Raw genomic sequence first — 24,059 nt, forward strand, 5'->3', positions numbered from 1 at the left:
TTGATCCTTTGTGTTTCCTTATCAATGGCAAGAGACGCTTCTTAAGCCACTCTTCCGTGTGATTGTTCCGGAAGTGATGAAGGGAGCGCTTATTTCATCACATCCGCAAATCGCCTGCTAGATCAGGAACTTCTTTGTAAATTTCGTTAGTTTCTTCTTTTGAACGAACTTAGACTTGGCAACGAAATATTCTTGCCCAGGAAGTTGACGGAAGTCGGCCTTGACGTAAGTTTCGTCATCCATCACGATGCAACACGATTCGGTGAGCAACTTCGTGTAAAGTTTTCCGGCGCGGGTTTTCGCAGTGATGTTTTACTTTTCATTCCGGTTTGAGGCTTTTGCATCTTGTAAACATGTAACCCAGCGCGCTTCATGGTTTTCTGCAAAAAACCGACTGACACCTTGGACTTTTTAGCGACATTTCGAATTGACATGTTTGGACGGTTCTTGAACTGTTGTACCACTTTCCTGGCCATTTTACTGACCATTGGGCCACTTTTACGACCACTCCCTTCCTTCCATCGGGCACTCAGACGCTCCTTGAAGGTTCTTATCACACGAGACAAGGATGTATTTGCAATTCCAAGCTTTTTAGAGATGGGAAGCCTCTGGATTTTGATTGTAAGTGCACGACATTGTTTCACGGACAATTTCTTGTTTCGATTATATGAATGGAACTACTGTGTGAATAACGAATAAACAATACACTATGAATAAGATGTACTCAAATTTTCAGGTTTCTTACTCATACGGTTCAAAAGATACAGAACATTTTCGGTTTGCCATTTTTATCGAATACACCCTTTATCATGCTTGATATTTATTTTTCAAGCCCCTTTGATATTGTGAGACTATTCACAGCACGTAAAAATGAAGCCGAAAGTTGCGTAGACAGGAATCGTTGCACTTCATTTTCTTTTAGCGAATTTGTTTATCATTCAGTTCCAACCTGGATCGGGTATCAAGATTGGGTCTGCTTGTTTTCTGACAAACGTCAGTTTGATCGTTTGATTTTAAAACCTACCTCAGGTTGAGGTTCGCACTGACAAAAAGTTCGGTTTTGCACTGGGTTGGAACTGGTTCCAACGCCGATAATAAACAAATTCGCTATTAGAAACAGAAAGTCGACAGTGAGCATGCATAAGGGCGAATACGCGATGATCGATTCTCTTCATCGACTTTCTATTTGCATTGCTACAGCTAAGCGAAACAATTTTCTGGAATTTGTTCAATGCAGAGTAGTAACAGGTTGTATTGGCTATCAAAAGCAACAGTAAACGCACCGAGAAATGTTAAATCTAGCGAGTTATTAACAAAAGAGAAAATCGACGAAGAGAATCGATCATCGCGTATAGGCCCTTATGCATGCTCACTGTCGAAGTATAGTTTGTAATCTCTCTTTACTCTTCACCGATGGCAAACACGAAGCTACTACTGCCAGCAGTGACGGTAGTTTCAGATCGTGTTCGAATGTAAAGCAAAAATCATGAAACTCAAACTCACCACGGTTTGGTTACAATTGTAGCTGGTGAGTTTGGTTTGCTTGATATTCGTAGCTACGATATCACAGCTTGTAATATCATCCGCAGTTGCTTGCATGTTGATTTTTGTCTACGAAAATCAAGCGCAATCTTGGGCATTGGTGAGATTAGATTTTTTTTTAGATTTTCCCAACACTGCTTAGGACCTATCCATTGTTCGGTTTCTGGAGGTATATTCCAGTTGGTCATATGATTGTTTGTTCATATTTATTATGATTGTAGTTATTTTTTGTGCATGAATTTTAATAAGCAAATGGTGAGTTGATAACATGATTGAGTTATTATACGAAAAATCTATGTGAATAGACATACACTTAGGTGTATCTCTAAAACAACATAGGTCCTTTTCATTGTACGCTCTTGATTTAAAAATACCTGTTGTAGAATGTGCACATCCCTACAGAGTACACCCCCAAGGTTACAAAGACTCATTTCAGCTAAAACAATGTTTTTCTAAATTATGAAATAATTAGATGCCATGATCAAATTTTGAATTGGTAGGATACAAGAAGAGGTTGCAAAGAATGTGTTTGACATATTAAACCTGTTTATTTCACTTCATGAGAGTCACAATCAGCGATTTTTCACAAACTCACTCACTCACTCACTCACTCACTCAGCGATCAGAAAATCGCTGATTGTGACTCATAGAAAGCAAAATTTACAGGTTTTATGTTTCCAACGCATACTTTGTAACCTCTTCTTGTAAGTTACAAGTAAAACATGCCATCATACCATCTTTTGGTTTTCTTATTCTGAAAAACATTATTTTAGCTGAAATGAGTCTTTGCAACCTTGTACACCCCTTCAGGGTTGTCATTCATTTCTTTCTTCTTAAATACTTCATTCATTGGGATTCATTCGTCGAGTGAGAGAGAACTGTGTAGCGTATCGGATAGTACAGTTTGCTAGTAAATAAAGAAACTATTTGAGTGTTACTAAACTAATTCTAGAGTGTTTTACTAAAACTAGAACATGGTGTCAGAAGTTAGCGTATGCTTCAAGTGAAATTTCGCGTCATTATTGTCGAAATCGCGGAAAGAGTCGTCGATGAAAACCCGAAATCGATCCGGGGGAAAATCTTTTTCAAGTCGCGTTGTGGTACACAGCTAAAAAAAAGTAGTGTAAATTTCCGTTACTATGATGCACATAAATGGAGCGTCATAAATCATACAAATTTACATTATAAATCGTGTAAATTTATGAGACATGTCATGCAATATTCCATATATTGTATGCAACTTTCCACCTTTGTTTGCAACATTTCTTGCAAGCTGCTAGTTTACGTGAAAAGGAAGTTTACATGCATGAGTGTTTGCATGCATGGATGTTTACATCACCAGTAAAATTCAGATTTTTTTAGTGTGTAGAAAGTCTGTTTATATATATATATATATATATATCGGCATTGACGGCGGTGGACTTCCGGCGGAATGACTAGACTGTCATTTTAAACAGTCTCCAGAGAGAGAGAGAGACTGTCCACCAAATGGACAGTTAGATAGGAAACCTAAACGGTATCAAACAGGGACTACCCAGAGGGATCCCTAATAAGAGCGTAGAGGCTATAAGTACTTGTACTGAATAGACTTCAGAACACAACTGCTTTATTAATCAATTTCGTTGGCCTTAAATAGGTGGCCCTATGTTGCGCTACATTGTTCATTTGCACGGGTTCTAATGGGGAGACTTCTGGAGTGACTTATGCTGAAGTCAGCGTGACAAAATAATCAATACTTCGCGTATAGAACTTTGTACTCAGCGATCGATTGAACTGCAGTGCACTTGCCGTAGCGTGGTGCCTCGATACAGCGTATCGGTCAAGTAAGCATAAAATAATATGCGCACCGTATTTAATTTAACAAAGAATGGGCACATCTTTTATTTCGTGCACCACAGCGTCGCCGTTACGTAGTGCTAGCATCTCCTGATTTCCTCTATAAATTTATCATTTTCAACCAATTAGGCGCTAGTATCGATAAATTATCTGTTGAAAATTGCCACTTGGCGCTACCAGCACTTAGTGTCTACTGTAAGTTTTGCAACGCCAGCGCCATCATGTTGTCAAAGAAGGTTTTTAAGTGGGGAAGTCACCGTTAGTAGCGCTTAAGTCAAATACGAATCTTTACACAAGTTTTAAGAGAAATTTTGTTCGAGCCTCAATGTCTGTTCTCTGTGGGCCAAGTGCGTCGAATGTGCAGGTTCCGCAGCTGTCGCCTCTAGCGGTGGAGGGTGACATGCAAGAGAATATAGATTTTTTTAAGAAAAGTTGGAAAGACTACGCTAAGGCCATTGGTATGGACCGGTGGCCACCGGAAGAAAACTCACAGAAAGTACATAAGTTTCTTGCTGTCGGTCAAGCCAGCAAGGAAAAAGTATTTTAACTTCGAGTTGACAGCAGCGGAAAGTGCAAACCCGGAAACAACATTGGTTGCCATACGAGAGAAAGTTGTCGCAAAGAGGAATATTATAGTGGACCGGCTTGACTATTCATGAGAATCAATCGACGATTTTGCCTCTCGTCTTAAGACTCTGGCAAAAATGGCTAAACTCGGAGTGCTGGAGACTGAACTCATCGCATATAAGGCGGTCACGTCCAACAAGTGGCCAAGTATGCGTACTAAAATGTTGAGCATGGCGGACATAACGTTAACGAAAGCAATAGACATGTGCCGAGCTGATGAGATTACGACTAAGCGGTCACAGGAACTTTCAGTATCCTATCCGGAAGTGGAGGTGAACAAAGTCTCGAACAAAGTCGCGAAAGCTAAATTCAGTTCCAAGCCTCAATCGCAACGGTGCAAGTTCTGTGGAGATCGTCATGACTTATCTAAAGGTTCATGTCCCGCTCTTGGTAAGCGGTGCCATAGGTGCAACGGAAAGACCCATTTCCAAAAGGTATGCAAGGCCAGCAACAGATTCCACTACAGGAAGTCGCGCAAGGTGAAGGAGGTGAAGGACGAAAGTACCGATTCGAAAGTTTATCGGAGGCAAGCGAAAATTCAGTGTACCGTGATCATTTTGTAATATTGTGAATAAAGTGGTAAGCACAAAGTTTTTTGAACGCCATTTTTTTTTTTTTTTTTTTTTTTTGATAAACCCATCCTGTTAACTTGTCTAAATGAATAACTAAAGCTTCTTTTAATGATTAATTCTGCAAAATTCCTATTATCATATTTTATTTTTGTGTGAAATCTAAAAACATAACGTTGCCATACGAGAGAAAGTTGTCGCAAAGAGGAATATTATAGTGGACCGGCTTGACTATTCATGAGAATCAATCGACGATTTTGCCTCTCGTCTTAAGACTCTGGCAAAAATGGCTAAACTCGGAGTGCTGGAGACTGAACTCATCGCATATAAGGCGGTCACGTCCAACAAGTGGCCAAGTATGCGTACTAAAATGTTGAGCATGGCGGACATAACGTTAACGAAAGCAATAGACATGTGCCGAGCTGATGAGATTACGACTAAGCGGTCACAGGAACTTTCAGTATCCTATCCGGAAGTGGAGGTGAACAAAGTCTCGAACAAAGTCGCGAAAACTAAATTCAGTTCCAAGCCTCAATCGCAACGGTGCAAGTTCTGTGGAGATCGTCATGACTTATCTAAAGGTTCATGTCCCGCTCTTGGTAAGCGGTGCCATAGGTGCAACGGAAAGACCCATTTCCAAAAGGTATGCAAGGCCAGCAACAGATTCCACTACAGGAAGTCGCGCAAGGTGAAGGAGGTGAAGGACGAAAGTACCGATTCGAAAGTTTATCGGAGGCAAGCGAGGACGAATATGAAATCGGAAAGATTTTCGATAATTCATCAACCAGAGAATGAGAAAGTTTGCATCTGAATGGGATATCGACCACATCACTTCAGCTCCTCATCATCAGCAGGCAAACTGTAAATCGGAGGCAGCCGTGAAGATTGCAAAGCGTTTACTGACGAAGTCGGAGGAAACCGGAACGAATTTCTGGTATACACTTTTGCATTGGATAAACATTCCGAATACAATTGGCTCTAGTCCTGCTGCTCGTTTGTTTTCTCGTTCTACACGTTGTGGAATTCCAACATCTGGGGCCAATCTTATGCCGAAAGTTGTCGAACATATTCCTGAATCAATTGAGGAAAACAGACGAAAGATTAAATTGAGGTACGACAGAAAATTAAGAAATTTACCTGAGCTACAGACTGGATCTGCAGTGTACGTGCAGATGAATCCGGATATTTCCAAACTATGGACACCTGGAACCGTTGCAAATCGTCTCAGTGATCGATCTTACACAGTGAACGTTGAAGTTTAAAACACTTGAAGCCACGTAAGGAACCCGAATCGTCGCTGGAAAAGTTCACAACAAACTCAGTTCCTGTTTCGATGCCACCGGAAGGAGAAAATGAAGATACAATGATACAAATTACGGTTATCCAGTTGACAGTTCTCAATCAGTTCTCAACCAGAATTCTCAGCACAAGTTACCACCTCAGGCAGTGGTGCCAGTTTCAACTCCGCCGATACTACCGATTCCAGCGCTTCGTATGTGTCAGTCACCGAAACCCAAGAAGAGTTCGAATTCAGCATCCACACAGATCGAAAAAGTAGAGTAAATTTCTGTTCAATATGATGCACATAAATGGAGCGTCACATATCATATAAGTTTTCATTATAAATCGAAAGTTCTGATACATTTCATGAAATGTTGCTAATGTTGTATACAAAAGCCCATCTTTGCAAACAATATTGCTTACAAGTTGCTCATTTGCGTGATATGAAATACAAATTTACGTGGATGAATATTTACATCACAATTAAAATTCAGAATTTTTTCTGTGCAGTTCAATCGACAGTCGTCCAAAACGGGTTTCCCGTATTCCAGAGAAGCTGAAGGACTATGTAGTTTCGTTGAAACAGGGAGGATGTGTAGAATGTGCACATCCCTACAGAGTACAGCCCTTGAGGGTTGTCATTCATTTCTTTCTTCTTACTTCATTCATTGGGATTAATTCATCGAGTGAGAGAGAACTCTGTAGCGTATCGAAGAGTACAGTTCGCTAGTCAATAAAGAGACTATTTGAGTGTTACTAAACTAATTCTAGAGTGTTTTACTAAAACTAGAACAATATTCTTTATAATTTGACAACATCTCGGCTTTCCAAGTTGTGTTAAAATTACTTTGCGTAAAAAATTCAAAATTCAGTGTACCGTGATCATTTTGTAATATTGTGAATAAAGTGCCATACAAATAAGGAAAGCACAAAGTTTTTTGAACGCCATTTTTTTTTTTTTTTTTGATAAACCCATCCTGCTAACTTGTCTAAATGAATAACTAAAGCTTCTTTTAATGATTAATTCTGCAAAATTCCTATTATCATATTTTATTTTTGTGTGAAATCTAAAAACATAAAAACATATTTTTTAACGCATATATTTTTTTTTAAACAACTTTTTTATAAACATTAAAATTTCCCCTAAAAGTTCTGGACAACTCAGGCAATTTTAATTAGCTCCCGTTGATTGATATTTAAATCACCCAAAAACTAATTGAGCGTGGAAGAGTTTAAACACCTGGAAAATTGCATAAAGTTCCGTCGCTCTGCAACAGTATATATGAGGCATGAGAACGCAATCCTTGATAGGCTAACAAGTCTCCTCGCAATACTAAATATAGCTCGCAGTTTATCAAAGTCATAGAAAATTAAGACAAGCTCAACGCTCCACCACATGATAGAGCCAATTTTGACTAACTGCCATCATCGTCGTCGTTGTCGGCGTCGTTTGAACGAACCACCAATTGGAACTATCCTCTCCCTCCAAAAACCATATCGACTCGGAGTCCCAGGATGCCAATTTTCAGTTTAGCGTCATTATTTCCCTCCGCACTGAAAACCTCACTCACAGACATACGTTAATTCGTCGGATGCGATAAAATTAGACATTATTCCAAATGACTATCTCCCTCTCAGTCCTCGCTGTTATCGTTTTTGCTGTCTACTGACGACAACGCCCGCTGGGGACAACTTTTCCATCCGAATCAGTTAAACACCGGAGGCTGTGATTTTCCCAAATGAGCCTCCGGTACGCTAATTTTACGACTTTATCCGTTTGTCGGTACACCACGCATGCCGTGCGGGAACTTGCTCACTCCGGTTGGTACCTACATGCTGGCGGAATAGGTAGATGCCTACTGCTGTCGAAAATTCCATACTTCTTCACAAACAATTCCATCAAAGGCAACTCGTGCGCACTAGTGGCGCAATTTACGTCCCAGTTATTTTCCGTGAAACACACTGAATTGTTTGGAATTTCCATTATTTCGGGATTTCGGTTTAGCTGCCTTTTGGACCGCTCGAACGCAATGCGATTTCGGCAATGCGCAAGAATTAAATTGAGGCAAATTGTTAGGCCCAATTGGGTGATGTGCTATTGCTGTTCTACTGTATTTAGGAGCGTAAGATGAACCACGAGTTCTTAAATATTGAAATATTTTTAAACCGCCAAACTCAACCGTTTTCCTATTTTTCCTTCCCCCTCAACAGAATCACCAACCTGGACACCATCGTGCGGATAGCGGACCGAGGGCTTCCAGTAGTCAACACCCGAGGGGACGTGCTATTCAACTCGTGGAATAGCATTTTCAACGGCCAGGGTGGCTACTTCCCGCAGACCCCGCGGATATACAGCTTCAGCGGGAAAAATGTCCTCACCGACATAACCTGGTAAGTGATGACGTCCATTATGTCTCCCTTCGGAACGATTCAGCTCCCAGCGACACGTGGTGAATGGGGTCTTCCCGCGATACGGTACGATACAAATGACGTTTTACGTGACCTATCCTACCCCCATTCGCCCACCTACCCATGCTAACATTTGCCATCTTGATGAACTTTCCGATTGGGTCGTTTAGAGGGGTAATATCCCCGTTTACAAATGGCGGCAATAAATTCCAAACAAAGCACGCAAAACAAAAACCGAAACAGCGAAAAGCCGAGAGGTCAGTCAATCAATCAGATTCGCATCTTTCTCGAATAGCTTGGTCTATCTGTCACTATCACACGCTGCACGTTCGGTATCTGTTACATCCTGACCAATGAAAAAAAGAACGCTCATTTTGCTAAACGACATAATCATCGACCATAATGGTCATGTTGGCGGGTGGACATCTCCCCCAAAGTCAGACCATCAATCTGATCCATCAAGTCGTCACATCATCACTGAGGGGATAGGCACAACGGGCACGTTTGTAATCCGAGAATGCGAACACATACATTCACACACATACATACACATATCAAAAAATGACCCATCTTTCTGTGTCAGTCTTCCCGGTGTTGATGCATGAGGGGGGATTTGATTTCCTTCCTTGTGGTTTCTTCGTCCTGCTAAGCTAATATATCATTCGAATCATAATCTCCAATTAATCATGTGAAAGTGAGCGTAATTTATTTGCGGGAAGCACACAGACGATTGATTGTTCAAATTTTTCCGGGGAAATTTCCTTTCGAGTAAGTGAATTTATCACTGACACAGGGCTAATTTTATGCAACCAAAATGGAAGTAAAACCAGAGATAACGAGTCATTAACGAATCGTGGAATCACATTGATCTAATCTATGGTATTAGAAAGGTCGAAGGACAAAAGGTCATAGCAATTCCAGTGAAACAACAATACAAACGGACAAAAGGTGAAAGGGACAAACAATTTAAAGTAGAAGAGACAAACAGCCAAACAGACAAAAGTTCAAATTAAACGAAGATACACTGATACAAAATCCATTGGCAAAAATACTATATTGCTGGTTTAAATTAAAAACCCTCACCAATAGATTTTTGCCGGAAACAATTTCATTTGATGTTACTGTTATTTCTATCAAAATAACTATGCATTTTGAGCAAGCATAGTAGTTTTACCAGAGTCATAGTAAATTTGCTTATATTCATGGTAAACTTTACTGAAATCAAAGTAGATTGAACGGTAATAAGCGTGCTTGTATTGAAAATAAGTGTTTTCTGCAAAATGGTAGTCCTAACTATGGTCCTTGTTTCAGTGTGGGCTGAAAATCGAGGGGGACGAAAGTTATCCGTTCTACATTTCTTTTAACGAATCCCAATAGAATTTGCTTATTTTTTTTTGGATAAATTCGATTCGTTATAAATAAACGCGCGCCTTTCAATATTATCCGATTTCATCCACTATTCATCGATACCTTGAATGTGTTAGATTTATCGAGCATTATGCTGAAATTATTTTTAGTGTGTACCGTGATGTGAACTGTCACTTCCTGAGCACTTGCTTTGCTGTGATTGTTTCAAACCCTTCAAGCTTCAAGTTATAACTCTGGAAGCAACGAAAATATCTGCACGGAGGGTTGGTGACCTAATTGACTACCGGCATTGATGGCCAAACGTGACCAAACCGTCGATGGTAATGTTCGCCGGATGCCAGGGTTGTCCAAGTCGTAGTCCGCAGTGTCTGTTTTTCTCATTCACCTTCACAAGCAATGACTATCGCTTCTACCCAGTGTAGATGCATTACGTTTGTTTTGAAAATCATCGCTGTCAACGTACGAGTGAAATGAACAAATTAGTTCATTAGATGATAGATGATGTTTAGATAGATGAATATGCGTTTGTTGATATCAACGCTTGAGTTTCCAACCCAAAATTGTCAAAATCGGAAGCGATCCTAGTTAGCGCTCAACTTCCAAGCGAAGCAGTCGATTTATTCTCGCTGGAAGGCATTCGCAAGCTATATTGTTTTCATTATTTTGAAGAGTTTTGTTTCGCGAGTTCTTGTCGCCGCGTAGTTCCGCCGCGATGAGTGTCCGACGCGAAAACACGTTTCGTATTCATTACGAAAACGTGCCGAAGAAGCCGTCCTTCGAGGAGCTTCATGATTTCGTTGCAATCGAGTTGGGTCTAGAATACGAGCAGGTGCTCCGACTCCAGCCAAGTAGGGCTCTTGGATGCGCTTTTGTGAAGGTTGTCGACCTGGAGCTGGCACAAAAAATCGTTGCCGAGCACGACAACATCCACGAAATCGAGGTCGACGGCAAAACGTACAAGCTTCGGATCACACTGGAGGATGGATCGGTAGAGGTGAAGCTAACGGACCTGTCCGAGCTCACCACGAACGAAAAAGTCGCTCGAGCTCCAAGCGCATACGGTGAGGTTCTCTCGGTGACCGAGCAAGTCTGGGACAGCAAATACCGCTTTGCTGGACGCCCGACCGGCGCTCGGATTGTGCGCATGATGTTGCAACGTAACATCGAAAGCTACGTCACTATCGACGGTCAGTCAACGAATGTGACCTACTCCGGACAGCTGCAAACATGCCGTCATTGCGGCGAATTCGTCCACAATGGCATCTCTTGTGTACAAAACAAGAAATTACTTGTGCAGAAGACGTATGCCAATGTAGCAAAAGAAACCGGACCGAAACCCATCGGCCCGAGTCCCATCGGCCCGAATCCCACCGCGCCAAAACCCAACGCCACGAAACCCACTGCAACGAAGGAGAAATCGCCTCTCGTTAAACCGTTCGGACCGAAGCCCGTTGAGACGAACCAACAACGTAAAAATCCACCATCCCAACAACCGACCGTGCAGCCTACGCTCGCTGCTCCGAAGTCACCTAAACAAAACCCAATTGCGTCAAAGCTGGCGAAAACAAATCAGTCCGAGCAAAATGCTACTCTCATGGCGCCGCCGGCTCTGATAAATTCTGTCAGCAGAATGGTCACACGACAAACTACCGATGGTAACGAATCCGATGGGTCATCTGCCTCTGGAAGCAGCAAGCGCCGTAGTGGTCGTCCTCCAGGCAAGAAGCAGCGACAACACTATGACGGTGATGCGAGCGAGGAGGTAGACTGCGAACTATAATGGCTCTCTGCAGTTACAATATCACCTCGATAAACATCAACACTATCACCAACTCGACAAAACTCAACGCACTACAAACCTTTCTACGCACGCTGGATATAGACATCGCACTCTTTCAAGAAGTAGAAAACGAGCAACTCACATTGCCCGGCTACACTGTTGTGTGCAATGTGGATCACTCACGAAGGGGGACGGCAATAGCGCTGAAGGAGCATCTGCGATTCTCAAACGTCGAAAAAAGCCTAGACGGACGGTTGATTGCATTACAACTGGAAAACACAACAATATGCAACGTGTACGCTCCATCTGGTACCGCACTCTGTGCAGAGAGGGAGCGTTTCTTCACCAATACTCTTGCTTACTACCTCCGCCATGGCACAGAACGCACACTAGTAGCGGGTGATTTCAACTGTGTCCTACGTCAACGTGACGCAACGGGAAACAATCACAGCCCCGCTCTTCTCGCATCCGTACAGTATCTGCAGCTTCTCGACGTTTGGGAACAACTCTGTCCAAACATCCCCGGCTACACGTACATCACACACAACTCGTCGTCTCGTCTAGACCGTATGTACGTCAGCCAGAGCCTTCGGAGTCAATTAAGAACAGCTGATGTGCATGTATGCTCTTTTTCTGACCATAAAGCCGTGACAGCACGAATTTGCCTCCCACAATCAGGGCGCGAGCCAGGTCGTGGGTTTTGGTCGCTCCGTCCCCATTTATTAACACCAGACAACATTCACGAATTTCAAGTGCGTTGGCAATTCTGGACCCGCCAGCGGCGGAATTACGGTTCATGGATGCAGTGGTGGCTAGCGTGCGCAAAGCCCAAAATAAAATCCTTTTTCCGTTGGAAGTCAAAGGCTGCTTTCGACGAATTCAATCAAGAACATCAACGCCTCTATGGAGAACTACGACGAGCGTACGATAGATACTATCAAAATCCTGCGATGCTGTCAACTATAAACCGTGTGAAAGCAAAAATGTTGACCCTTCAGCGAAACTTCACACAATCCTTCATGCGCATCAACGAGAATTTTATCTCTGGAGAACCTATCTCGATGTTCCAGCTGGGTGTCAGGCGTAGGAAACGAACAACCATCACACAGCTGCGTGACAACGATAACCAACTCATCGACGACCCCGGCGCAATTGAGCGGCACATGCTTGGTTTCTACCAATCACTATACGCTGCGGGTGAGACGGAAAGGGAAGCAGCGGACACATTCGAATGTGAGAGGGTGATCCCAGAAAACGATCCGGTAAGTGAGTCCTGTATGAACGAAATTACTCCGGCCGATATCTTCACAGCCATCAAGACGAGCAGCCCGAACAAATCCCCCGGAGGAGACTCTCTGCCCCGAGAGTTCTATCTCAAAACGTTCGACGTCATCTGGAGAGAAATCACACTGGTCATAAATGAGGCACTTTCGGGAAATTTTCCGGCCGAATTCGTCGACGGTGTGATCGTGCTAGTAAAAAAGAGGGGAAACGATCCAACAGCGCATTCGTACAGGCCGATCTCGTTACTCAACTTCGACTATAAAATCCTCTCTCGTGTCCTCAAGCAGCGTCTGGAAAGCGTGATGAGAACCCACCGTGTGCTCAGCGAGAGTCAAAAATGCTCCAACTCCAGCCGAAACATCTTTCAGGCCACGCTCGCCTTAAAGGATCGTATCGCACAGCTGGTCAAATGTAAACAACGGGGTCTGCTAGCATCTTTCGATCTCCGTCACGCTTTCGACTATGTGGATCGTGCATTTCTCTTTCGGAACATGTGCTCACTCGGGTTCGATCCGAACCTCATTCAGCTACTCAACAAAATCGGAGATTTGTCATCTTCTCGCCTGATGGTAAACGGTCATCTCTCGGATGCTTTCCCCATCGAGAGATCGGTTCGCCAGGGAGATCCACTCTCTATGCATTTATTTGCTCTCTATTTACACCCTCTGCTCAAGCGGCTCGAGGGTATATGTGGACCTGATCTCGTGGTTGCATATGCCGATGATGTGTCGGTGATCAGCACATGTGTGAGTAGAATGAACCAAATACGAGAGACATTTCAACGCTTCGAACGTGTCTCTGGTGCCAGGCTAAGTCTGGAGAAATCTACAACGATATCAGTAGGCTACACTGATACCATGCCACTCACAGTACCGTGGCTGCGGAATGAAAACACCGTTCGCATTCTGGGAGTGACGTTCGCAAATTCCATACGGTGCATGGGCAGGCTGAATTGGGATGCTCTCATCAGTAAATTCGCTCAGCAGATATATCTCCACTCGCTCCGTACGCTCACCCTCAACCAGAAAGTCACCCTTCTCAACACGTTCATCACCTCCAAAATATGGTATCTCGCATCCATTCTCACTCTGACTGCTGCTCACACTGCAAAGCTTACGGCGACGATGGGCACGTTCCTATGGAGAGGCATCACGGCGAGAGTTCCAATGCAACAGCTGGCGCGTAGCAGAGAAGCAGGTGGCTTAAAACTCCAGCTACCAGCCATGAAGTGCAAGGCGCTTCTCATTCATCGACATGTGAGTGATATCGGTTCCCTTCCTTTCTACAGGTCTATTCTTACCCAGACAAATCCTACCCTACCTGCAGACTGTCCTTGTATAAAACTCATTCTTTCAAGTCTCCCAACATTCCCTCCGCAAATCCAACAAAACCTCTCCGCCGATAGCATTCATAACCATTTCATAGGCCAAACTGAAGCACCGAAGGTAACTCGTGAGCATCCAACAGCGAACTGGCGCCAAATCTGGAAAAACATATCCATGCGAAAGCTGAACTCGAATGAACGGAGCGCCTTGTTTCTGTTGGTCAACGGAAAGCTTGAGCACCGAAAACTGATGTATCGAATGAACAGAGCCGATGGAGAAAACTGTCTGCACTGCAACGCTGCATGTGAAACATTGCAGCACAAGCTCAGCGAATGCGTAAGGGTAGAGCCAGCTTGGGGACTACTGAAGCGAAAGATAACAACTCTACTCAATGGATGGCGCCGACTCTCGATTGACGAACTCTTGAGGCCCCAATTAAGGAATATAGACACAAACAAAAAATGTAAATTACTCAAATTGTTCATTAAATATGTCACCTTTATTATGCAATGTAATAATGTAATCGACGTAACCGCATTAGAATTTGCTTTGGAAAACGAAGTTTGAATGATTGTACTGTAATTATTTTTTAACTTTCTGAATAAAACAAATTTTACTAGTGAAAAAAAAAAAAAAAAAATCCTCACAACCAAAAAAATCAAACTCATTTTTGGCATAAACGATTATTTTGAATATTATCGATCCAAGAGCCTAAAACCTCGATATTATCATCAATTCTGGGAAAGTCAATAATTTTCCATCGATCTGAGTGAGAAAATCAACCTAACACGTTCCACACTGGTATATTTGTGTAAAATTAAAATAATTATTTCGCATTTGATACTCAAAATCATGATGATTATGAATATAATGAATACGCATGTTACGAAATACGAAATGTTGCCCTCGAAACTCAGCGGTTGCCTTGATAAATAGAATTTTTATCATGTCAAAATTCAAATTCATGAAGGTAGTTGGTTTCTCCTCCAAGGTTGCCTTAATTTTCAGCTTATTTGAGTGTAGAAGAAATGATTTTTATCAGCACTGGTAGTCTGTGATCTCGAAGCGCATGAAAGGCAAAGATGAATTCAGTGCCAACATTTCAAAGGGGCGTTATTGCTTTTGTAAACAATGGTTGTAGCCGTCGATTTCTCGCAAATAAAAGCTCACTCCTCCAAATGAACAATGCTAGCTGGTGAAACCCAATTTCATTACTTCACTATGATGGCTACCAAGCCTTTGGGATTTTCCTTATTAAAGAGTTGTATAGATTATCTCCTTTAGTTTACTTAAATCTTTATTTTTTATTAGTTAGGTAGGTTCCGATTCAACACATTGTAGTTCCATTTTTATACCTGTGATCTTGACTTGACCTAGAGGATGAGTACTTAAGGGGATTAGATTTTGATAAGTTCTTTAGTGGGAATGACACTGATGAAGACTGCACATTGTAGTCGAAATACGTATTTGTCATAGATACCAAAACTTATTAAGTGGAATTAAATGGACCTTTTTTTGCTGTTTTATTTAGTATCAAACAAATTGTAATGATCTTATCTCGCAAACCGATACTTACCTAACCAATCGAACACCACTTTCAAATAGGGGATAATTTTCCCTGGTGGTTTTGGTTTGTCAAGGCGAACTTTGGTTCACGAGAAAAGAGCATTAACAGTTTGATTACAAAAGCTTATTTCGTCTTTTCTTCTGTTGGTCAAGATTTCGCGATGTTCCTTTCTTATAAACAAACGGATGTCACCGTTACCTGTCATGATAATTATAGAGATGTGACTCGATAGCAGAGATGTGAACGATACAAAAAACATATTATTCGTTTTAAGAAACTTAAACTCAATTATATCAGATATGATCGATAAAATGGATTCGTTCGACTATGAATTAATTCATTGGACTTTAGAGATGTTTTTGGCAAAGTTTGAATAAATCTGGGACTTTCGCACCCTTGCTGAAAATAGACTCACCTCACCTTTCTACAAAATAATCTAAACATAAAAATATAAACTAAGCAATGTAGTTCTTCAAATTGAAAATAATTTTCTAGTATTTAATTCATCATTTCAATAGCAGAAAACTTCTTCTTCTTCTTTCCTTTATTTAACGACGGTCTCTGTTCCGCAATCAAGTGCCAATAACAGACGGACATCGATTGCCATCTATTGACGGCAATCGAATGTACAGGACCGGGACCAACGGTTTACTTCCCTTTCGAAGGAAGACGTTACCAGTGATTTTTATGCCTCACCGACCTCGGCTGGGATTGAACCTCGGATTGAACCCAGACCCATTGAGTGAGAAAGTAGTCACGCTTACGACTACACCACCGGTCCGGCAGCAGAAAACTTAGTAAAGGTTTTCAAACTCTATTGGAGGAACTGGCAATCTTTGTAAATCCTTTGGCACGGCCATTGCTTCTTGAAACTGCCGTCAGTAGTAGTGGTGGCGTTGATGTCATCGTGATTTTAACTGGGGGGGACGTGCTGTCAAATCAGCCTACTGATCATTCTTGTATGAAATTGGTTCCAAACGTAAACAAACCCTGTAGGATTCTATTTTTTTTTTTTTTTTTTTTTTGCTTTAGGCTAAGACCATGGCTGGTCCATCTCGCCATGTAGGATTCTTATGGCTTGTTTAAGTTTGGAACCAGTTATGCGAGGTAGGCGACGATTGTTCGTATTTGAAAGACACCTCCCCCCTTGGATTTTAAGCTTCGTTCATACATAGAGATGGAAAACTACCCAAAATTAAGTACTTTTCCCTTAATTCCGGGGTTCAGCCCTATAACCCAAATTTGAGTAAATCGCATATAGTAGTTTCCAGGGGCGACCCCGGCGTAGTGGTTCACATCCATACCTCTCACGTCAAAGTCACGAGTTCAAATCTCACCCCCGGACAAGTCACGAATGACCCAAGAGTGTTATAGTGACTATAATCAAAAAAAAAAAAAAAAAATATATATATATATATATAGTAGTTTCCATTTAACGCCAGCAAAAAAAATACTTACTCTTAAGTAGGGGAAATGACGGCTTCGGCATGACAGACTATTTTCGGCAACCCAAATTGAAACACTATTTTCACTGGATTTTCTTACGAAAACACTTCGCTGAATGCATGCAAACGATTCTTTATGCTTTCAGCTTCAATTTGACTATATTTTTACCACTGAGAAAAAGCAATCTAGCAAGGTTTTCTTGAAATGCAACACACGCACTACAAATTGTAGCTGATTTCGAGTTGCCGATAATAGAACAGCAGATTTACATGCAGTTCAAATGGAACGGTTGCCGAAGAAAAACTGGTTGCCGACAATACTCGCTCTCACTAGAGAAGATTGGAGCTTTGCAAAAGCGTTTCAAAACAGTTTTTGACAATTCTTTCGACTGAAATTGTTAGAGCAGCTGGCAGCAAAAGATTGTAAACAAACCAATACTGCATATGTGTGCGTTCCTTATAGAAAAAGGCTATAGAAAGAAGATCGCTACTTAGGTTGCCGAGAATACGTAAATTCCCCTATTTATATTCAACCCAAAATTAAGTTTAATGCACGTAAATTGGAGAATATGCAATTTACTCAAAAGTAACTTATTGAGTTGAACTATTGGAAGATTGCCGCAAAAGCTCAACGCAGATGTCGCCACCGCATGATGATGATAATGTTGACAGACTGCATATAAAATTCGTGAAAATTAGCATTAAATCATAATTTTCATCAAGCCTGCGTGAAATCCTTCCAATATAACATTCGAATTGAAGAAGAAAACGTTTTTACGATCAGACTGATGTGCATCTTTGACTTTTCCAGGTGAACTTACATAAGATATATTCATTTCATTTCACGGCTCCATCAATGCTGCATCGTAAATATGATGGTAAACAGAAGTAAATTGCTCAATTACTCAAAATAAAGATGATTTGCCATCTTGTTATCACTTTGAAGACCATCTAGCACCATTTTATACTATGGTGCGTGTTGAGTAAATCAAGTTCCGGTGCGTTTTCCGTCGAAAATTGTGAGTATCAATGTGTTTGCTTAAAATAGGCCAAAATGAACATTTATTGAATATTGGCGTCCTATACAACCAATTCTCTATTACCACCAGCATGATACAACCTATCCTAAGTAAATTCACTTAATTTCCACTCTCATCTTAGTGAAAATCGCACATATTTACCATTTTCTGAAAATGCGGGAGGTAACCTCTCCCTGTGGGTGCAAACTTGTTATGCATAATTTGCCATGAAAACATCTACGATCCATACCGAAATAATAACAAATAGTTTTCAAACACGTTTTCTTACACGATTCAAGCAAAAGTTTCCACGGGAAATTATCAGCTTTTCTTTATGGACCGATTTGCCGCAAAAAGCGTCTGTTTTACTTGGAAAATTTGGAAACTATCCTCCTTCTAGTAGTTCTCACTTCGAAATGTAGGAGGCGAAAGCTTGAAAAAGTTTCACTGCAAGACGCCACGTTGGGTCGAATCTCTCGTTCCTTTTAATAAAGAGTGCAAGTGAGAAGCTGAATAATTATTCAATGTTAAGTAAAAAGAACTCAAATTTTGGGTAGTACTTTTTCTTCGTGTACGTTACCATCCACTCACGTTCATAAATAGCACGAGCATTGATTCGTGAATTCCCTTTCATGCACTTCCCTCTTATTATGTCATCGAGTAATAGAAAACAACTGAAATACACCGAAAATTCCACGCACTTTATAAATTTCCACCTACCGCAACGTGTTACCATGGCCGTTAAAACAAACGCATAAACGAAGCTGAAACGCCTAATGTTTACATCCAGCTATCAATAACTGACGAACAAAAAGAACCAAAACATTGGCTTCAAGCAAAGTGTTCTTGGATGACTTTTGTGCCACAGGAGTGATCTTAGGCTGTGTTCCATTTGCAAAATTTTCACTTAAATTTGACACTTCGAAAATAAATTAAGATGTTCGAAAATCCCTCTGTTGTTGATCGGCCGATTTTCGAGAAAGCGTCTGTCAAAGTTGATTCCTTGTCTGTCAGAAATAAGTCTGCTGGAATAGCAGGTTTATTTGAAAATTTTCCATCTGTCAAATTTAAGTGAAAATTCACCAAATGGAACACAGCCTTCGTTTTAGGACGGATTTAGTCTCATAGCCCATACAAACCGGATCATGGTTCGTTCATATCTCCGTTGACCAGTTGACCTGTTCCTCAAATATTCAAAAATGTTCTATAAGATCTTAGTACCTTACATTTGGTGGTTGTTGTGTCCAATTCGGTTTGCGTCCATATCTCCGGAATCAGTTGACCGATTCCAAAATTGTTCAAAAACTTTTCATGATACCATGAAACCTTTAATTTGGTGATTGCTGCGTCAAATTTGGTTCAGTGGTTGCCGAGAAACCCGACTTCGTTCTAGTTCACTAAGTTCGCTCGTAGACTTCCGACTATTTAGTTCGCTAAGTCCATGTTTTTCGGATGTTGTTCCGTCCATATCTCCAAAACCAGTTGACTGATTCTATAAATAATACAGAATTTGCAACAGCTGAATGGCAGAACCGTTCGGTAAAAATCAGGCATTATAATTCGGTAGTTTCAAGCTTCAAAACAAAGAAAATTTCACCGCAATTGGGTTGTTTAAATGTATTGAGGTAAACACATGTTCGTAATCTGCATTAAAAATGGACCCAAAATCCTTTTTTTTTGTAAATAAATGCGATTACATTATCAGAAATCACCATGCCTTCCCGGGACTTTTTATGGGAGCGAGCTGTCATCTAATAGATTGAGTGCCAAAAATTCAAAATTTAAATCTTGATTTTAAAACGTCTTAAGATAAATGTCTAAGAGATCGATAATTATATCGTTGTGCTCAGAAAATGAAGCTGTTTTAGATGATGTATAGATACCGGTATGTTTTTTTTAAATTAAACAACCCATGGAATGAGGGTCAAAGTTTTCATCCTCATTACGGATGAGTACGAAATTTTAAATACCACCATATTTTTCAAAATATCATTAAAAAAAGACAAAAAACATCGTGTAAAAACATAATTGAGCGTAATGTAATGCGAATGAAAATAGCACGAAATTTGTTTGCATAGTTATCAAAAGTCGATGAAGAGAGTAGATCAACGCAGATAGGACCTTTTGAAACGTTCATCTAGTTTTGTGATAGATTCGCGTACATCATAAACTAACACTAAGACCAGGGGGTCCCGAAGAAACATGCTCAATCTGTTGGCTTAGGTCCTAAGCTAATTGAAGCACCCCGCGAAACCTAGGAAAACCCACGAACCCCTCATTAAACTCTGTCAAATTTTTAAGGTGGATCAAAACAAACACAAACTATGACAGATTCTGGAGTACGATAATGGGGTACGCTTATGAGGTACTTGGGACCAATGGGCTAGTCAAGTAGTGAGCGAATTTCAAATCGTTAGTGTCGTATTGATTGTTGGTCACATGGTTCCCTTGAAGCATTTTTCCTCTGTTACTTTCGGTCGAGGTAGTCTGTCTGTAAGCCAGCCAAAGACAGAGGTTGCGAATAAGGTGATGCAGATGCTCCCACTGAATATGTATAATGCTCTGTGAACGAACATGTTTACATAGATGATGGAAGGGCAAACAATAAATATTAAATTTAAAACATATTCCGCGTTTTCCCCACCATTCGTCTATTCGAGGGTGGAAGTGTGAGGGAGGATGCGATGTGTTTTTGTTATGTTATCGGAGTATCGTTTTATATGTCAGGTTAAACCTGGGCCATTCTTCTGAAGCCTTTCATCCCTTTCCTGATAGAATAAGGAAAGTAATACGCGAGAAAATTTGAGCGCTAAAAAATAAGAAAATCAAGCATTTTGTTAAAGGGCACCTTAATCGATCGAGGTAGGTACATTCCTAAAATTTAGAGTGAGTGCTGAGTGGTTTTGTTGAATTTTCTATTCACCAAACCAGGAAATTCGTCATACAGATTTATATCAAGGATATGCGAAAATCTAATTCAAGAAACCGAAAATATAGATACCTCAGCAACATTAAGCTCGATTAGAAAACCCAATACACTCGCACAAAAATACCGGCTACAGCCAATCAATAGAAATCGAATTAATTTTCCTTTTTTCCCAGATTCTATCCGTTTTCTGCCCGGGAAGGTGCACCATCGAGTGCCATCCGGTGTCGGATTTGATTTGGCCTCAATTTGACGTGTGAGGTTATGACGTTTTATTTACCTACATGGGGGTCCTTCTCCCCCTCTTTCTAGCTGGGATCATTTTTCTAGGAAATGGGGAAATGCGATTCGAGTGTGTCACGCTGAGTGTGTGTGTCTCATCTGCGCTGCTTCAATGTATGTATAGAAGATGTGTGCGGTGGATATTTCGGGTTTTATGATTGATATTTGTAGAAAGACTTTTCCAGCTTTGCGGAGAAGATTTCCGGGTCTTTTCATATTTCGAAGAAGAATTTATGGGAAATTATGTGCCGTTTGACAGGTGAAATATAAGTGGATGGGTGTTCGTTTGTGAGTGAGTGTGATAGAGTCCTCTTTAACTGTACACGTGGTGAAAAGATGTATTTTAGATAATTCATGGCCTGCTGTTTCATTCGAGGTTTGATTCCAGTTTTTATTTAACGAGTGTCTTTTAAAAATATTCGACGGGAAAATATTGAGCTATTACCGACGGGAAGGTCGTATAATCTCTACATGATATATTTAAAAGATAAGGAAAAATAGATAGGATTAAAAAGATTAGCTATATATATTATGTCATCTGTCAGAAAACACGATGAGTGACTTTTTACTTCAGGGTTTTTTGACATATGTCAAAAAAGCAAATAAATCACGCTGATACAAACTGATTTCACTCACACACTCTAGATTTCTAGCTGTCAGTTCCACTGAGAAACGTCTCTTGGATCACCTTATAGAACACAAAAGATCTGTTCTCGTACTTACTTTTCTGTAAAGATTCTGTACAGCACATCTAAGAGGAAGAGGAGACAATAGGGGGCCTTTTTTGAACCAATTTTCTGTCAAACTTGAACCAGTTGGTCGGGTGAACGTATAGAAACGCGAGAATTTCTACAACAGGGAATCTATTTTCTTGTATTTTGTAAGTTGGCTGCGTCACCCATAATGAAATAGTTTTTGCACGATCGTTTCCACGAGAGAAGAAAAACACATCACACCCAAAAAGAAGTAAGTTGTCTCCTCTTCCTCTTAGTGTCAAATGTGATAACCGTGAAAAAATAAACGTCATGGATGTATCTTATAACATTGAAGCACTTCAATCAACCCATCACCAAATGACATTCTTGAGGCCCACATAAACACAAGAAAAGGGGAAGGACACTTTTCCATTTTATCCGTCACACAAACTAATACAGTTTCACCGCCACTCAACTGGCATTCTGACGTGGTAACTTATTCTCTTTTTTTTTCCTTTTTCCCCCTTTTCTTCCAGGCCCCAGAAGCTGGTGTGGCACGGTGCCAGCGCGCTTGGTGAGCGAGCGATGGACACGTACTGCGACTCGTGGCACTCGGACTCGACGGACAAGGTCGGGCTGGCCAGCAGTTTGCTCGGCAATAAATTACTAGATCAGGACCGGTATTCCTGCGATAATCGGTTCATAGTGCTCTGCGTCGAAGCACTGCCCCACGAACAACGACGACGGAAACGGGACGTCAGTAGGTAAGTATCTTTGGTACGGATGTGGTCCCACTGTCCGACCATCGTAGAAGAAGAGTAGCCGTTATTGTTGCTGTTGGTCAGAGGCTACTGAGTGGGAACGGGGGAAGTGATTTGTGAGATTTTTCGGCCATACTGTAGGACAAGAACGCACACATAGTAGGCCACATACCTACTCAGATGTGTATCGCATTCTGGAGCACAGTCCTGCAGTCGTTTCGGATTTTCAGCCGACATTGGCCGAGAGGGTGATAGGTGACAGGAAGGATTATTAACAAGAGAATTCCTCCGGCAACTGCGATGTGTCGTGATTGATGTTGGACACGTGCACTTGCATAGCAAAAATAGACGTTCAACGACCTGGTGTGAGATGCCCACCTTGGCATGTTGCCAACTCAATTCAAGTAAATTATGTTAGTTTTTCGTTGGCATACTTGATTTGCTGTGGTTGTTCAGTTGTTCAATACGCCTTTTTAATGCACCACCAACGTAGAGTGCGCCACGCGAGTTCGAGAAGAAACGTCAACCAAATCGATTGTTTACATCAGAATAACTATTTTTCACAACGCAAATTAAAGCATTTTTCATTCAACATCTTGCCAATTTCTATCGGTAATTGTTTTATTGTACGATTTTCCACAGATTTGAACTGATTTGTACCTTAACTATTCACACACAAGAAATCCGGAAGATCATAACCACTTATGAACTTTTCTAATTTTCCATTTTTCCCAACAAAAATATTCCTGAACACCAGCAGGATCTTTGCAAAAACGTTACAGAATTAAATTTTTCAACTGTAGATTAAGTCCTCGAGTATCTCAGATGAACCAATTTATTAGGAAAAGTAAAAAAGTGTTCCGCTTCCTATGTCTCAAGGCAAAAATTTCTGCTCACAACACTCTTTTTGACGTTCTCCTATTCACCACCAGAGGTTGAATCGATTGTTTAGTTCCCATTAAAAAGGCCTATGGTGACAGTATCATTTTAGGCTTTGAACCATTTGGTTGATTTTTTTAACTTTTGGTTAAAATTTGACACATGGAAAGGTATCGATTAACCCTGCTATCCGAGCGTGCTTATTTCTGACAGACAAGAAGTTAAATTTTGACAACCGCGGCTGAGTTCTTCTCGAAGACCGGTCGATCGACAGCACAGGGATTTTCGAACATACAGAATAACTTTCGAAATGTCACTTGTAACCACGAGTTAAATTTAACTCGGCAAATGGTTCACAGCCTTAGGCATTTCGAAAGTTATTTTCTATGTTCGAAAATCCTTGTGCTGTCGATCGACCGGTTTTCGAGAAGAACTTAGCCAAGGTAGAGTCGGTGTATAATGAG

The 24,059-nt window shown here is 41.0% G+C and overlaps 1 protein-coding gene across 7 annotated transcripts in view; it reads left to right on the forward strand.

Moving 5' to 3' along the window:
- Mp (Multiplexin) overlaps positions 1-24,059 on the forward strand; it is an 884,548-nt gene that overhangs the window by 855,839 nt on the left and 4,650 nt on the right. For all 7 annotated transcript variants that reach the window (XM_065230395.1, XM_065230396.1, XM_065230401.1 and 4 more), the window contains 2 exons: positions 8,067-8,246; positions 22,492-22,719. In XM_065230395.1, the coding sequence (XP_065086467.1) occupies positions 8,067-8,246; positions 22,492-22,719 (408 nt within the window). The remainder of the gene's footprint in view (positions 1-8,066; positions 8,247-22,491; positions 22,720-24,059) is intronic.

This window comes from Ochlerotatus camptorhynchus, unplaced genomic scaffold (genome assembly GCF_037179485.1).
Source record: "Ochlerotatus camptorhynchus isolate MF236.1 unplaced genomic scaffold, CSIRO-AGI_Acam_v1.1 ptg000330l, whole genome shotgun sequence".
Classification (NCBI taxonomy): Eukaryota; Metazoa; Arthropoda; class Insecta; order Diptera; family Culicidae; genus Ochlerotatus; species Ochlerotatus camptorhynchus.